Here is a 17,151-nt window from a genome sequence, read left to right on the forward strand (position 1 = left end):
TTGGATGGGCAGCACAATTGTCTAGAAAAAGGAGAACACTCTTGCACTGGGATCCCATCTTGTTGTCGAAGTAGCGAAGAAATTCTTCAAACAACGAACACTTCATCCACGCACGACTGTTACTTCTGTAGTGACCTGGCAGCAGGCGAGTGTTCTTCAAGCACCGCGGATTTCAATATTTGCCGATTACCCATGGCTTTAACTTATCGGAACCATCCATGTTGCAGCAAAGGAGCACCGTCAATCGTTCTTTACTGTTTTTGCCTCCGTGATACGCTTCTCCTTTCAGGCTTAGGGATTTCGACGGCTGCACCCGAAAAAAAAAAAGGCCCAAAAAAGGCCCGTTTCATCGGCGTTGTAGATGTCACGAGGCGCATAGCCCTCAATTAGTGCAGCAGATAGTGTGGCCTTCCAATCGTCGACTGTTGCCAAGTTCACACTTGCTGATTCACCGCTTACTGTCCTGTTTGCGATGCCGTGCTTCTTCCGGAAACGGTCGATCCAGCCATTCGACGCCGTAAAGTCCGTGATGCCCAGTCTGTGGGCGATGTCCACTGCCTTCTCGCGCAAAATGCTGCCATCAAAGTTGACGCCGGCAGCGCGAGCTTGCTTGAACCAGGTCAGAAGAGCCTCATCGAAGTTTCCATACTTGGCTCCACTAGCCTGCTTAGCTTTTGGGCCGAAAAGCGCTGCATTGCCTTCAATCTCGGCACGCTTTGAGACAATGATGTTAAAGTGAGGTAGTGCCTGGCGTCATGAAGTTCGTAATATCCGTTTTATGCCGAACCCCGTTCAGTATGGGAAGTTAAAAATACATGTGTTTGACAAAAATGTTTCGGAAGAGTTCGATATATTCAATAATTCCTTATATGCATGTTCGTTATATCGAGGTTTGACTGTATTAAGCTTTTCAAACACGCTTTGTACTTCATTATTTTCGATGGGGTCCAGAAATATGGTTTCAGTACTCAGAGGGATTTTACTGAGGTCATTGTACCTGCAGGGGGGTTAGGAAGGCTAATGAAATGCTTGTTAAATTTGTAAACTAATTGTTTATCTGATATTTTAATCCTGTTTTGGTTGGTAACAATATCGCTGTGACTATTGTAGGCAGAGAAAAGATCATTTAATTTTTTTCCACACAACATCCGTACGACCTGCAGTAGCTACCTGGTTTGCATAGTACTCCTTTTTTGCTCAATAAAGTTCTTTGTTTAAGCAATTACGGTATGTTTTAAATTTCTGCAAATCACTGCATTCTTTCGTTTTGCTAAATTTATAATATAATTTATGCTTCTCAGTAATTTTACTCATATGCTGACAAATAACCCATGGTTTCCATATAGAGAGTTTGCACCTTGCTACTTTTATGAAAAACTTTCTATATGCTTTTAACGATGCCTAAAAACAATTCATATGCCTTGTTAGGGTTTGTTTCGTGAAGAGTACTGCTCCAGTCGACATTTTCTAGTGTGCCTCTGAATTTTAGGAGAGTTTCATCATTAATTACCTGAAAGTGGTCTTTTGAACTATCAAGCTTAATTTTAGTGTTTTTAACACAGAAAAATAGGTAAGTGGTCACTGATATCATAAGTGATGATGCTAGATGTAAGGCAGCGAGCTTCAAAATTTGTTATGAAAACATCTAGTAAAGACGAGCAAGAAGCTGTGATGCGTGTTGGTGAATTAATTTCATTCGAGAGACCATACATCTTCAATAGAACGTGTAGATTTTTAGCATGCTTATTTGAGACATAAATTAATGTTTATATCACCACGGAACACCAACTTTAAACAAACATACAAAAATAATGATTCAAGAAAACAAAGGAAATTGGTAATGCAGCCATGAAGGGGACGATAACATGCAACAAAAATCATGTTGCCGAGACCAAACAAGTGGACAGAATTTCAAAATCGCTTGTGGGTGTAATGAGCATAGGTAGCAACTCTGCCTGGAATGTTTTCCTAAGCAAAACGCAAACACCGCCTCCGCGGCCAGTTACACGATTTAAAAAAAAATGTTTGATAACTATCTAACCGAGGAATATCTATTTCACTGATGCACCATGTTTCAGAGATCATAATGATATAAAAGGATTCATTGCAGGACTCTAACTCCTTGTTTCTGATTGAGCGTTAAAATGAAGACACTTCAAGCTTTTTGCAAACCTTGATCCGATACGGCTTTTAAGTTCACCAGGATGAGCGTATTGGGTAAAAATGCTAGGGTCAATGCCAGTCATACAATGTACTAAATGTAGCCCAAGTGAGACGTTCGAGTTCACATGCTTTCCTTATGTGAATTGCTGATATGCCATCAGACTTTCTTAGCAATACTCTGCCCTTCTAGTGCCACACATACTTGTGATTGTGTGCCTTTGCCCACTCTTTTACTTCTTTCAACAGCTCTCGATTTCTTTTAGTCAAGTTTTCCAGCAGATGCAATTCATTGCTCGAATCGGCCACTTTCCTCCTACCGTATTTACTCGCATAATGATCGCACTCGCGTAATGATCGCACCCCTGAATTTTGAGGTCAAAATTTCATTTTTTAAATTCCCCGCGTAATGATCGCACCCCGAACATGGAGCCGCCTGGTGGTTGATCTGCAGTCATCCCGCAGCGAATGCATTCCGACGAGTTCCCAACCTAGTCTAGTAACGTTGGAGTTCCCATGATTCCATGCTTTGTGGCGTTCGCCATTTTGCAATTCGGCAGCGTCGTAGCGTGCTTTGTGTTTTTGTGCGAGTTTACGCCATTTCACCATGGGGCGGTATGCCAGTTACACCGCCGCGTTCAAGCTCAAGGCTGTCGACTATGCACTGGAGCATGGCAACCGCGCTGCTGGTAGGCATTTCGGCGTGGACGAAATGAGGGTACGCTATTGGAAGAAGCAGCACGAGAAGCTGATGGCTACGAACAAGACACGGCGGGCTTTCCGTGGACTCAAAACAGGCAAGTTCCCTCGTGTTGAGGAGGCGGTCCTAGAATACGTGAGGGTGGTGGTGGTGAACTCTTTTATTGCGCCCAAAAGCAGGGGACCAGTCAAAGGGCCGGTTGCGCTGACTTAGAGGAGGTCGGCGGGGATTCTTTGGGATGCCGCGGCCTCCACCGCGCGTTGGATAAGCCAGCGTTGGTCTGCTGGCTCGGAAGTACACAGGAGAGACTCCCACGTCTCTGGTCCCGCTTTGTCTCCAGGGAAATCTGGCACGGCAGGCCCTGATGTTGTTCGCGCTTCCCGGAGCTTGTTTACTTTAGTCAACCAATCACTAGCTGCTAATTCTTCTCGAGAAATTGGGATGCCTTCTACGGTGACCCTCATGGCGAACTACGGCGCGCGGGCACGGTCCACGGCGCAGCCCAGCTGGCGAACGCTGCTGCGACGCAGGTGGCGAACGCCACTGCGACGCAGAGCTCCGTATTCTTCGGCGCGGCGCAGTAGGCCTAGCGAGGCATCTGGCTTGGTCACGGGGAAAAGTTGACCTAAAATGGTCAAAACTCCTTTTACGTACTTCTGGTTGGTGTCCCTGGATTCCGCTCGTCTTCAGGAAACCGGTGATATCAACGGAAGTATTGTAGGGTCTCACTGTCTAGGGTAAAAACACGAAATCAGCAGAGCTCATGTGGAGTTCGTCCGTTGTCCTCTCAATACGTGAGGGACCTGCGCAAGGATGGTTGTGCAGTGTCATTAGAAACGATACAGACACAGGCGCGCACAACTGCCAGGAAGCTGGTAATCGCCGCAAAGGATTTCCGCGCTAGCTCCGGTTGGACGACTCGCTTTATGCGACGGAATGGACTTTCCCTGAGGCGGCGGACGTCGTTGTGCCAGCGGCTCCCAGCCGCGTATGAAAGCAAAGTGATAGACTTCCATCACTTCGTCACTAGGCTTCGCGAAAAATGCGGTTACCTCATGTCGCAAATTGGAAACGCCGATCAAACTCAACTGATGTTCGACATGCCCCGGAATACAACTGTGAACGAGAAGGGTGCTCGGAGCGTCCTCGTGAAGACGTCTGGCGCAGAAAAACAGCGATGCACAGTCATGCTTGCTGTGACGGCCGACGGGCGGAAGCTGCCACCATACGTGATCTTCAAACGGAAGACTATTCCGAAGGGAAACTTTCCCCGTGGCATCCATATACGTGCACAGATGAAAGGGTGGATGACTGCAGATCTGATAGTCGACTGGATCAAGACTGTTTGGGGAAGAAGACCAGAAGCATTTCTGCTTCCCTCGCTTCTGGTTTTGGACAGTTTTAGGTGTCACCTTGTGGACAGCGTGCGTGCCAAGCTTAAAGAGCTGCGCACGGACATTGCAGTCATTCCTGGCGGCCTGACTTCGCTGCTGCAGCCTCTCGACGTGTCTTTGAACAAACCGTTCAAGGACAACGTTCGACGACTTTATGCTGAGTGGATGACGATGGGCCAGCATGATTTGACGCCGAGCGGAAAGATTAGAAGGCCATCCGTGGAGATGCTGTGCTCGTGGATCACAGAAGTGTGGAGCAGTATCCCTGACGAGGTAGCGGCTAAGAGTTTTAAGAAGACAGGCATATCTAACGCTTTGGATGGAACGGAAGATCACTTCTTGTGGGATTGTGAAGATGCTCCCAGCGACGACACTGCCGTTTCCGATGAGTCGTGCAGCAGTGAAAGCGAGGATGGCATGGATTCAGACTTTGATTAGAGTACTGACGAAAAAAAATAAATGGGCATTGTGCACTCCATGTGATGCTTAATGTGCGTGTTTATTGCAAAGGTAAGCCTTACTCAGCTTTTATTTTTGGTTGTAATCGAGATATATGTTCTAAGACGTGTGACCTGCAACTTGTTTGCGTTTTCGGTGCTCAAAAATTTTTTGTAGAAAATTTACCCCGCGTAATGATCGCACCCCGAAATTTGCGTCAGTATTTAAAAAAAAAAAGTGCGATCATTATGCGAGTAAATACGGTATTTAGCCACCACGTGTCTCTGACGCTTTGCTTAGTGAACCAGCAAATAACGCCAGGAACTTTATCACGCCTCGCTGCCAATCGATGAACTACATCTACATCTTGATCGTGAGCAGTGGTAGCTAGATTTTTTCGGCGATATGTAGTGTTTATTTCTGTCAAAAGGTCTTCATTACCTCTTTTTCGAATTCCATGGAATTCCAAGTTTGCTCGCCGATGTCGCCATTCCAGTTAGCCGATCTGGTCTTCTGGCACTCAGTGTTTTTCTCCTGTGCCTTAAGTTTGTCTACTCTATAAGTACTTTCTTCTGGGCGAGTTGGTTCATATTAGCAAAAGGTAAAAGACTTGCGCAAAAAGTAGATGAAGAAAGAGACGTGACAAGAAGACAGAGCGCAGAGTGCTCTGTCTTGTTGTCACGTCTCTTTCTTCATCTACTTTTTGCGCAAGTCTTTTACCTTTTGTCTACTCTGCTCTTTATTTCCTTTATGTCACGTTCATTTTGTTCTACGCGCTGCAGCAAGTTGGATATCTGGTTGGACATGAACTGTACGGCATCCTCGATGCCATCGACCGTTTCTTTCAGCGGCATTAGAATGTTAAGCTTTTGGTTGATTGTCTGAAGCATGATTTATATATCACGTTCTTGATCAGCATTACCTTCGGATTTCTCAGGTCATTGTGACTGAACTTTAGATCCTCTGCACTGCTGGCACCTCCAAGCTTTGCGATATACGTCACATTTTGATTTTAACATAGTCTCAAGACGCCAGCGCATTTACCCATACGATATACAGTGAAATCTCGTTACTATGAACACCACATTAACGAACTTTTCAAATTAACGAATTTTTTAAGAATCCCCGGCAGATTTGTCATGTTTTCAATGTAAAACTATTTCAGAATTACGAATTTCAAAATAGCGTATATTTCAGAATAACGAACATATTTTATTTCTTGTTCTATAATTTTGGAACATCAGTATTACGAATTTGGCTAAAATTAACAGCACCGCAGCTTGCAACTCTCGCGTGAAACGAAACAGAAACCGCCGTTTCTGTGTGTATGGTCCGTGGGCTATAGCTATCATCATCAGGACATCTAGGACCAGCTCCTAGCGCCACCATGAAGCTATGGTTTATTACGCAGTAGCCAGCAGGCCTAGCTGCCTGCGTTTTTTTTCTTCCTGTGTTGTGTGCCGTACGCGACTCGGTCGTTCGTGCGTTCGCATGTGCGGGACGGTTTCTTCTTTTTTTTTTGCCGCTAATTATCTTATTGCGAAGTTTGTGCGAGATTTGCGATGATATTAGCCAGCAAAGTTCCAAGAAGATATGAACGCAACTGCTTTCACTGCAAGAAATCGACGCAGGGAAAAAGCGATTCGGCCTCTACAGACAGCTAGCATTGCCCCATCGACTGCCGCGATCATTATGAAAGACCGAGACAAGATTTTCAAAGCTCAGGGAGCATTGAAGATGGGGTCATAAAAGCTCCGATGTGTTTTTTTTTTTTTTTCACATGGACAAAGTTCGTACTTTCATCGCTCGGTGCAATCACGCACGCGATGAGGTATTCCGGAAAGCGGAAGGTGTATGTGCTGTAGTGGTGTAATGTAGTGCGCGGTCGTGCTTGCTGCACGCGGCAGAAGAAAATAATGGATTTCTTCAAATAAATCAGCTTTGGAGTTAGTGCAACCTTTTCACTTGAGGTTTTGCTTGTCTACACACGTGCCTACTGCCAAGGTACGTCATTTTCATACCTAGGTTTGACCACTGGCTTATAATCGCAGATTTTTCATTACAACAATATTTCAAAATAACGAATGATTTTTTGCGGTCCCGCGGGATTCGTTATATCGAGATTTGACTGTATAGTGTGACAAACAGCGCAGCATACGCCATCATTTGACTCTGACACATTCTCATTACACTCAGGGCACTCAGAAATTTAGACATGGCAAATGTTTTGGCAGCAGCAGTAGTATAGCAAAATTTAACTAAGACACATAATGACAAAGCCACCAACCTGCAATCATATGTGGAAACAAATTAGTTGTGGGTTCTTGTGGCCACTGCTGCTGCCAAAGTGTGCTTGTTGTGCTTTTCTTTAGAAGACTAGCTTTTAATGACTCAGTTCAGTTCATTCGTTCAGTCGTGTCAGACTGTTTGTGAGCCTATGGACCATATCACGCCACGTTTTTGGGTCTCTATCTTCCTAACATCACATAACTTCATCTGCAGCGCCTCAATGATGCCATCTAACCATCGCGTTCGCTGCCTACCCTTTCTCCGGCGACCCTCAACCTTTCCCAACATCAAATCTTTCTCCAGCGACTCCTCTCTTCCCAAAGTAGCTGAGCTTTAACTTTAGAATTTGACCCTGCAATAAGCAGTCGGGGTTTTCGACAATACCGACCGATTTGATCTCCTGGCAGTCCAAGGAACTCTCAAGAGTCTCCGCCAGCACCACAATTCAAACGCGTCAATTCTTCAGCGGTCAGCCTTCTTCACAGCCCAGCTCTCGCATCCATACATCACAACTGGAAAGACCATAGCACGAGTTATACGGATCTTGGTTGGCAGACTAATGTCTCTGCTCTTTACCAGGCGGTCAAGGCTAGCCATGACTCTCTTTCCCAGAAGCAGGAAATGACTAGCTGTCCCCATTAGCTATGTGGAATATATTTTGGTAAGTTTTGCTTACATAGGCTGCCATAGGCAGCACTGCCAACTTGTGCCTCTAATGTTTCATGGTGTAATTAGTTACTCCATATTTGAAATGGCATTTCATACTTTCACAATCTGTTCTGAACGTTCAGGTTGCTCCTTGCGAAGGATCACATCATAGGTGCACTGTGAGAACTGCTCTGAAAGCTTTTGCTCTCCTGTATTGTTATGTGCACTAAGCCTAATCCCCCCCCCTCCCCTTCCCCTCAGCCTGGTGTGATTTGTACAGTGTCTGCAGCTGCCATGAGACTGGTTCAGTTGGAGTGGTGCGGAAGAGGCTTGCAGTGGTGGATATGGTGGGGCTAGATGGGATGATTACGATCATTTTTTTTCTTTTTTTGTGCGAAATTATGCTATACGGTCGAACCCGGATATATCGAATGTTGGTTATATCGAACTCACGGAATATCCCCTTGAAAATCCCATGTAAAATTATAAGAAAGCCGTGTCATATATCGAACTTAATTTCACCGGTCGTTCGATATATCGAACTCCGCACCACGCACTGAAAAATGTGCCTTTCCCAAAGACGATCGCATCACCCTTGGCCGTTTGCCGCGTGACGTTTTCAAGCCATGCGCGGAAGGAATGAGAAGGAACAAACAGTTCAGCGACGGCTGGTCTGGGCAGCGCCGCACCCATTCCCCAAAGCCGCACGCATCTGCAGTTAGCAGTTATCGTTTCCCGCGCGCCAATATATGACGATTGCAAGCCATGTGCGTGGGTGTGCCCATCCTTTTGCCGAGCTATCTCTCTCCTTCAGCACGCGCTACGCATGCGCCAAGCCAGTTCAGCCCGTTTTCAGACAGGCGTCGGATGTTTTCTGCAGCGTTTGTTGCAAACCCTCTGCTTGCGGCGGCCGGCTGACGTGGCTGTGGCGCCTGCGGACGTTAAAAAGCGACAGCTCTCTCTTTGTTTTGTTTTTTTTTTTTTGTTGTTGTTGTTTTTTTTTTCTTTTTTTCTTTTTTTTTTGCGAGTCATCCTTTCTTATCGTTGTACTGTTCGGACGTTAAGAAGCGGCGGGTGTTTTTTTTTTTTTTTTTTTTTCTCGGGAGTCGTTTATCCTTGCATGTATGAATCAGCGAAAGCACGCTTCAGCTGCTGCGATCAATGAAGCGTGATAAATCGAACCAGGCTTGTGCAATCAAGCCTTCAAGGGCACTCTGCCAAGTTCGCTCCCCGCCACCGCAGGAGCTATCAAAAGATAAACGCGCCCCGACGTTATCGCTGCGCAGCATTTTGGCACGCTGCCAATGAGCTGTGGATGAGACGACCGAAACGGAGTGACGCGTGCTATCGACATGCAAGCAAAAACGCTCGAAAACGCTGGCGATTTATGCCGCGGCGACACAGAAACCTTGTTTTGAGCTGCCGCGGTGACTCGAGCAGCGAGAGGGACGCAGTTCCAACAAGTTAAAAAATTTTTCGCTCTGTCGTTGCCGCTCGTCGCTGAGATCGCTCAATCGCTTGCATGTGAGCAAGCTGGCCTTAACGCTTTTTTTTTGTTCAAATTCTCGGGTGCAAAAGTGGAGGGTGGGTTCATTATGCGAGTGGGTTGATTACGCGACAAATACGGTATCGTTTTTTCGCATCGTAAGGGCCATCACAAGCTGATTTTTGTATATCGAATTATCGATATATCGAACTATTTCGCGATCCCCTTCGAGTTCGATATATCCGGGTTCGACTTAATTGTCTTCACTGAACACACAGAGGTGCATGTACCTCTACCTCCTTTTCATTTGCTAGGTCTATTTTGTCACTTCGAAAGTGTACTGCTTATCTCTTTGGAATAACAAAGAAAAGTAATAATCACCATCAATTTCACTGTAACTGCTTGCAGCAGACTTGCACATTGCATTTATCCACTCTTAATTGAATGTGAACATCTGTATGGGGGTGCAGTGCGTGTTGACATCTTTTTTGTGTGCCTCTAGGACAGGTAGAGGTGCTAACCAGCATTTTGGAAGCCGGTACAATTGTCGGAGGCTAAATACAGTTAGGGCCCTCACCCTAAAGTGAACCTAACCAAGCTGGTGACGGGTATAGAAGTGATCAAGGCCTTGTTTCCATCTTTCCCGTGCAGGGGTCCAGGAGAAGCTGGGTGTGGCGAATGGTGGTGTGGCATACGCGGTGTTTGACTACGAGGCCAGGCAGCCGGATGAGCTGAGCTTCCAGCAGGGTGACATGGTACAGATCCTCCGGCGTGGAGGAGCCGAGGGTGACACAGAGCAGCCCTGTGGCTGGTGGTGGGCGCGCCTCCGTGACGGTCGCGAAGGATACCTTCCTCGAAACTTGCTCGGGGTGCGTTTCCCATTCTTTGTTGCTGAAGGTTGGCTATCGCGTAGATATGGCAGCATTGTGGGGCTGAAATTCTGAAAACTCGTGTCTCTCCCTTGTCTTGTGCCTAAATTACCTGCACTCTCCTAGATTAGTCTTCATTAGCCTGATTGCTGCATTCTTGATTAACTCCACGCAGTGCACGCTAAAGCATCAGCGAAGCAAATGAATTTTATCCAATTCTGTTCCGTACCGCAGTCCACTCAAGCATTCAGACCAAGAGACTTTTGATGAATTATGCAAATTTTAGAGCAAAAAAAGCATACCTGAAGTTGATAGTACCATTACTTCATTTCAAATAATCCGCAACTTTGAATAAACTGATTTCCAATTAAGGTGGGTCTATACTTTATGAGACGGCACTGACAGCAGAGTAGCATGAGTGGCCTTTCAGAGATAGCTAAGGCCTTAAAGGGACACTAAAGAGAAAACTGAAGTGGGCTTGCATCGATAGAATGCCAATTCCTGATTACAAAAAATACACTCTTACTAAAAACAGAGCTGTTATAAGGTAGTAAAGAGGAAGAACAGAAATACAGGTATCGCCGCCATAGCCGAAACGCGCAGCTACAAATCACGTGACGCGCTATGGATCACGGAGGCTGACAAATGCGAATTACGTTGCCCGTTTGAATGCAGTCGTAGGTTTTGTCTCGAATATAATAACACGCTTTTATCATACGTAAACGACGGCGAAAAGACAACGTAAACATTGCAAGGCAAATACAAAAATATACTTGGAGGCGCCACAGGCGCCCAATTCAGTTTTGGTTATGTTTCTGCTCAGGAATTTCGTGCGCACTAGGATGGTTTGTTTGGACCTGCAGCGCCTGAATTACGAGCTTGGAGCAGCAGATGCGCCTTGCTGGTGCCCATTTGAGCATTCGGAGGCGCGAGCGAGCGAAATCCGCTGCCGCCGACACGCTCCTTCGTTCACACTTCTACGCCAACATATCGCCGCCGTCGCCGCTTCGACTGCGACCTGACCGCTCGACTGCAGCTACGTACGCCACGAAAAGCATACATATGCTAAGTACCGAAGGAAAAACGCATTATCATTCAATTGTTTACTAAATCATGGCACATCTGACCAACATACTGTGTCAACAAGACCTTCAACGTACTATTTGCAGGCGTCGTAAACAAAAGGGGCATACTTGCCGCTCATACCAAGGAGAGCATCGATATATTGCGCTCGTCGCCCGGCGAAAAAAAGGGCCTTGGGTAAAAAGTAAAAACTAAAAATAACGAAGCACCAGAAATACATTACAAAAAGTAAAAACAAATCGATTCGTAGAAAAAAAAAAAAAAACGCCAGTAGCGGTAAGATTCGAACTCTCCACTGCTTAATCCGTACGTTCGGCGCTAACCGCTCGGCTATGTCGCGCCACGAGAACGCTGGAAATATTTCCGGTCTTTATGTCATGGCCCCATTTACAATAAAATGTTTCTGCTGCCGGTCTAAAAATTACAACTTCTTGACCATCGGCGCATGCTGCCTGCTCTCACGACTTGCAACTAATGTTCTGGATGCCTATACGCACTATATTGTGCACTGGATTCATTTTAACATGTGGAATTTCATAGCGCTGGCAAATTTAGTGGCGCCGGCACTTCGGTCATGCTCTGCTACCGTGGACGTAATTTTAGCTAAACACGGAGCTGTAGCACGAACCTTGAAGGAAAAAAGTGCGACGAAGCTACAAAACTGACAAGCGCAGCAGCGAAGACACTATTTTGCTGGTAACTAAATCTTATTTGTATGTAAACATGTCAGAAAGCGTTGCGATGACCGAGGGCTCGGTTTGTTTATACGCAGTGCAAGAAGGAGCGCAAAAGCTTGAGAAACATGTAAAGTATTGTGCATTACAAGCGCTCTATGTTTTTTTTTTTTCTTCCTTTATGGGCCCATCGCTCGGTAAATTACTCTCTTCATCGTTTTATTTATTTCGGCTGTGGCCGTCATTGCGAGTAGGCTGTTGCCATGTTGGCCCTTGAGGGATGCGACGCCGCGGGCCGCGCCGGCTCGCTAGCTATCACGGAATCTCCGCTTACGTCATAGTGTGCGTCACTCAACTCCGACTACGTAGTCGGAGGGCACAGTTTGAATTCGACCGGCGGGAACAAGAAAAAAACCTCAACTTCTTATCGCAATATCTCAGCAATTCGATTTTTTGCTGCCGGCGACAGTGTTACCAAATGTAGTTTATTAGATTTTCATAGCATCTTTGGATGTCTTTAGTGTTCCTTTAAACAAGACCTTATGTAAATGCACAAATGCAATCAGGTTAGTATTATCGAGTATGCAGTATCTTTTTTCTGCTAGTGATGTGCTACCATCAAGCTCAATTACGCATTTGCGTTAATGCACAGGCGGTGCAATTGGCCTCCAGGGAATTAATGTCTTGAAAAACGTTGTGTCAGCCTCCGTGGCTCACTTCCTGTGCTGTCCCAAAGTTTCCTTGCTGAAATTCAAAGAGAAGTACTCCGAAAAAGCTTTCTATCAACTGCGTTGGCTGCACTCTAGCATTCAGCAATTTCCATCATTCCTGTTTTCTAACAGGATGTGCATTTTGTGAAACAAATTTCCTCACATTTTATTGAACACAATTTGCTTTTTGGAATGCTAAGTTATACATTTGTTGTATGAAATTCTCTCTTCGGCCTGGAGATGTCAATCCACTCAGCATCGCAAAAATTAAATCTTGCAAAACATCGTAACAGTTTATTGAGCAGAATGTTGAACCAGTCTTCTGCTACTTTTTGTTAATGGTCGTCTAGACTTTTCATGATGTTCGGAGTTGTTTTTTCTAGAGTGGTCCGCTACGGCTTGCCTCATAGCGTCTATCTCAAATGTTAAACCCTATAAACCAAACCAGACTTTGAATTAAATTAATTTGAATTCCCAAATAACATGAACAGTGTGAGAACGTTTGGTTTGTTTCCTGTAGGATTTGCATGTCCTTTTGTGGCTCCCGCTAAGAATGGGGGCCCTGCTCAGTGGTACTCACTGCGTGTATGTGCATGATTCTGTCAAGAAAAGTAAACAATAAACAGCAAAAGTTATTTCATTTCATTTATTGTACCCTCAGGACTTTCGCATTACAGAGGGGGTGGGAGTAGTAAAACAAAACAAAATGCAAGAACATTCATCACTACAAGACGACGTCTATGCACTTTTGCTTAGAATGGAGGGAAGGCTGTCTTTTTTCGAGAGAGGGGGGGGGTGCCTGCTCTTATGTGGGGAACTGTTATTTTGAGGGGGCACCTTTTATTCCGAGCTGGAAGTGTAGGGCACCTTGACGTCGATGCAGAGATGGCCAGATGTTGGTGGTGATTTCGCATTTCCTTCAGCAGATGGAAAGAGTCATGGTGTGCCTGCTCATAGAGTTGGCAACAATCATGCTAGGGAAGGAGAGGTAAGAGGGAAACACAGCTAGGCAGCTGGGCACCCTCTGAGGAAAAAGAAATAATAGGAAAACAACAAAATTTCGAATCACTTAAGTCTCTTTCTTTTCTGCTCGCCTAATGCATTGTGCAAATGTCCAATTTGCCTTTATCCTGTGGCTGTTATCCTCTCATTGTGAGGCAACTTGTAATCATTTATCGAACTGACCTAGCAAGCTCGCATATCTTTTTATGGGGAATGTTACTGATAGATAAAATTCCATGGTTCCTTCATATAATTTATCGCTGCTTCTCATAGAATATTGCAAATGGTTTGTTCTGAATTAGGGGAATTAGGGATATTTAAAAAAAATCTTTAGTAGCCCTAGTTACGACTTACAATTGTGCATTGTTTATGTGTTCAGTCATAGAGCACACATAATCAGCGCAGCCTTTACATCGTCGTCCTTTATCCTGTTTTGTGCAGCTCTACCCACGGGTGCAGCCCTGCCGACCAAGCCCAGAGGAGTGAATTTGTGTGTTGTCCAGAAATATTTTTAATTCTCTGAAGAAGCCTTGCACTCTCTCTGCCACAGCCACAAGCTCAGGTCTACAGCGTCTCTGGACCGTTCACGCATTCTGTGTGGCCGCCTTTACACAGAACAGAGACAGATGCAATAAAGCATTCAAACGCGTTCCTCCTCTGATCCTTCCAGCTCATATCCAAAACACAAATTGTGACAGCTGAGCTGCGTCTCTTTGCACGACCGGGGCTTCTTAGGCAGCTTACTACACTAGGGACCATAGTGTTTTAACCCATCGGCTTCCATGGGCAGCCATGAGGGATGAGGCCCAAGTAGCTCTGACCGGAGATTCACTGGCCTGGGATAAAGGCTGTTTCCGACAATGTTTCATAGATAGCAGCACAAGCAACTTTTAGCATTTTGCTTCATGTATTACCACCAGATGGATATGGCTGCCCACAATCTTTGAGTGTTGCATTTTTTTTAATGCGCGGAAAGTTTGCTGTCCTGTCTTGTGATCGCTATGGCATCACAGAGAAGTCGTAATTTGATTGGGGCGGCAATTCTTGAGTTGTGTTCAACAGTGATGCTGAGAGCGATGTTTGCAAAGATGATGACATTCCCTCAGATGATGGAGATTCCAATTCTGGCAGTGACAGTGATGTCGATCAGGATATAAGTTCATGTTGATGTATTGGGCTCGTTAGCACCATCTTCAATGGTGCAAAAACTAGAAGATTGGGAAAGGAAGGTATTGTAAAGCTTCCATTCACTGGTCAACCAGACATCAAGAGATCCGTCCAAATACAGGCAGGTGAGAGTCCCAGTGGTTTAGGAATGTTCGGCAGGCTCCTCGGAGAGATTTGGAACATGATCACTTTGTATACAAGCACCTTTGCTTGCAAAAGGCAGCGTTTGTAACCCGATCCCACTTGGCAGGAGACAATGAAATGAAGGGCTATTTTGCCATGTGTGTGTTGATGTGTCAAGAAAAAAAGAGCACTGTACAGTTATCTGCATTTCTGCGATAACACTTTTCCTTGAAATGAAGGTGAGCTGTTTTAAAGTACAGCCTGTGCTTGACCACATAGTAAAGTATCGGCACACCATGTCGTCCAGAAGTGAACCTTTCAGTGAACGAAAGTTTCGTGAAATTTTGTTGTCAGTTGTCAAATGTACAGTTTATCCCCTCAAAACGAGCAAGATTTGGACTAAAATTTTATAAACTGTGTGAATATTCAAGTGGATGCTGCCTCAGGTTTGCCGTCTACAACGGAGAAAGTGAAAAACACCTGCTACGACCGAGTTTTTGTGCAGTGAAGCAGTTGTCATTGACTTTGTTGATAAACGTCCCTCTGATGGCCATACACATTACATGGATAACTAGTACTCTTCACCAATGCTATTTCATGACATAGTTCAGCGAAAAACGTTGCGTTAAGACAGGACTAGAGAGACGGGGACAGAACAGATGTAGCTCTGTCCTGTCTTAATGCTACGTTTTTCGCTGAACTATCAAATGCTATAGGCACAGTTCGTATTACCACAAGAATATGCCGAAGGAATTCAAAAAGTGTGAAAGGAAAAATGGTGAATGCAAAGCTCTATATTCACGAGGGATCATGGCCCTTGCATGGCAAGAAGCAGGTAACTATGCTTTCAACGTGGCACAATACAGCCGCTGTAACTGACACAGGAGAGAAGAATCGGAACAGCATGCCAGTTTTGAAAGCAAAGGTTCTCTGCAACAGTACTAGTATGGGAGGAATCTGGAGGAATGGACCGTGAGGACCAACAACTGGCTTCCTTTCAGACTATGAGTAGGTACGCAAAAGGGTACGAAAAATCTTTTACATCATGCACATTGTTGTTTCCAACAGCGGTCTTAGTGAAATCGACCGGCAAGCAGATTCACTATACTGATGGAAAGTAAATCTCGTAAAGAGATTTTAGAAGCAGCTGTTCTTCCCCAGTACCACTGCCAAAGGACGAAGGAACCCATCTGCTGCTCCCACGCCAACCAACAAGATAAAGCAGAATCCTTCGAAGCTATGCAAGGCACAAGGCAAAAAATCTGAGGGCTGATGCGAATGTAACAAATGCGCAGCCGCACTTCACATGCTTGTATGTTTAAGGCATTCCAAACACTAAAGTCATATTGAGCCTGAATGTGCAGTGACTATTTGCGACAACAAAATAGTTCGACAGGTTTAGCGAAATCTATCGCTAATTTTGTGGTGAAAAAATTTCTAAAATTATATGCAGAATGCCAGACACGAACAGCTACGTCCCAGGTAGCACCAAACATTAGAATAATGTTATAAAATTGTTATCTAGGTTGTCTGAATGCTTCCTAACATTCTGTGACAAAAACAACATTACAATATTCAAAAGAAACATTTTACTAATGTCTTGAATGCTTTAATAATGTTATTTAATGTTTTATGGTGCATTTAAAGATTATTTTAATGTTACAAATGTTTCAATATTGTCTCCTGAATGCCCACTGAGTCCAAGCACTTTTGCCCTTTTTCTTCCAGTAACTATGCTTTTTCAATAGCACTTTTTTTACAACTAGTAGAGCATTAAGATGATGCCCACCGTGGAATGCAATGGCAGTCTTAATATTTTGTTTGAAAGTTTTGCTCATTATACATTTGCTACTATCACTCGTGGAATACTTGTCGGTGATGGACATAGAAGGTATGACTCTATGCTATTTGTTCAGGGATGAGGGTAGGAAGGCTGAATTATGGAGTTGTGCTGTATTGTAGTCTTTGCAAAGCGTGCAGGCTGAGTACCATCACGAGAGGTGGGCCTACACGCTCCTGCAAGGTTGCTCTACATTTTCACGAATGTTACATTTGTGTTGCACACATAATAGATTTATGTTGTTTAAATGTTTATAGAAACATGCCAATCTTTATATGTAACATTGCTAAAACATTAGAAAAAAAAGGACAATAACAAAATCAAAATAATGTTTGGCTGAAAGAAATATGTAACGTTGCTCTGATATTTCGGTGCTACCTGGGGTAGGGCACGGAAGCCAATGGATAAAACATCGATTATGATATCAATTTGTTGCGCTTCTCACATCTTTGGCCGAAATGGGAGGATGCAGTGCAGTATAACATGGAAGTGGTTGTAGAATAGTTTGAGGCTTACTTATGAAGATTTGGTACAATACAAGCTCGTTAATTCAAACTTCGTGCGACCT

At 44.7% G+C, this 17,151-nt stretch overlaps 1 protein-coding gene across 2 annotated transcripts in view; it reads left to right on the forward strand.

Moving 5' to 3' along the window:
* The window catches only part of ASPP (Ankyrin-repeat, SH3-domain, and Proline-rich-region containing Protein), a 91,393-nt gene extending 77,291 nt beyond the window's left edge, over window positions 1-14,102 (forward strand). For both annotated transcript variants that reach the window (XM_084584596.1, XM_084584597.1), the window contains 2 exons: window positions 9,767-9,984; window positions 13,895-14,102. In XM_084584596.1, coding sequence (XP_084440722.1) covers window positions 9,767-9,984; window positions 13,895-13,939 — 263 coding nt within the window. In that variant the 3' untranslated portion in view covers window positions 13,940-14,102. The remainder of the gene's footprint in view (window positions 1-9,766; window positions 9,985-13,894) is intronic.
* The last annotated feature ends 3,049 nt before the right edge of the window (window positions 14,103-17,151 follow it).

This window comes from Amblyomma maculatum, chromosome 11, assembly GCF_055883805.1.
Source record: "Amblyomma maculatum isolate TAMU_Amacu chromosome 11, ASM5588380v1, whole genome shotgun sequence".
Taxonomy (NCBI): Eukaryota; Metazoa; Arthropoda; class Arachnida; order Ixodida; family Ixodidae; genus Amblyomma; species Amblyomma maculatum.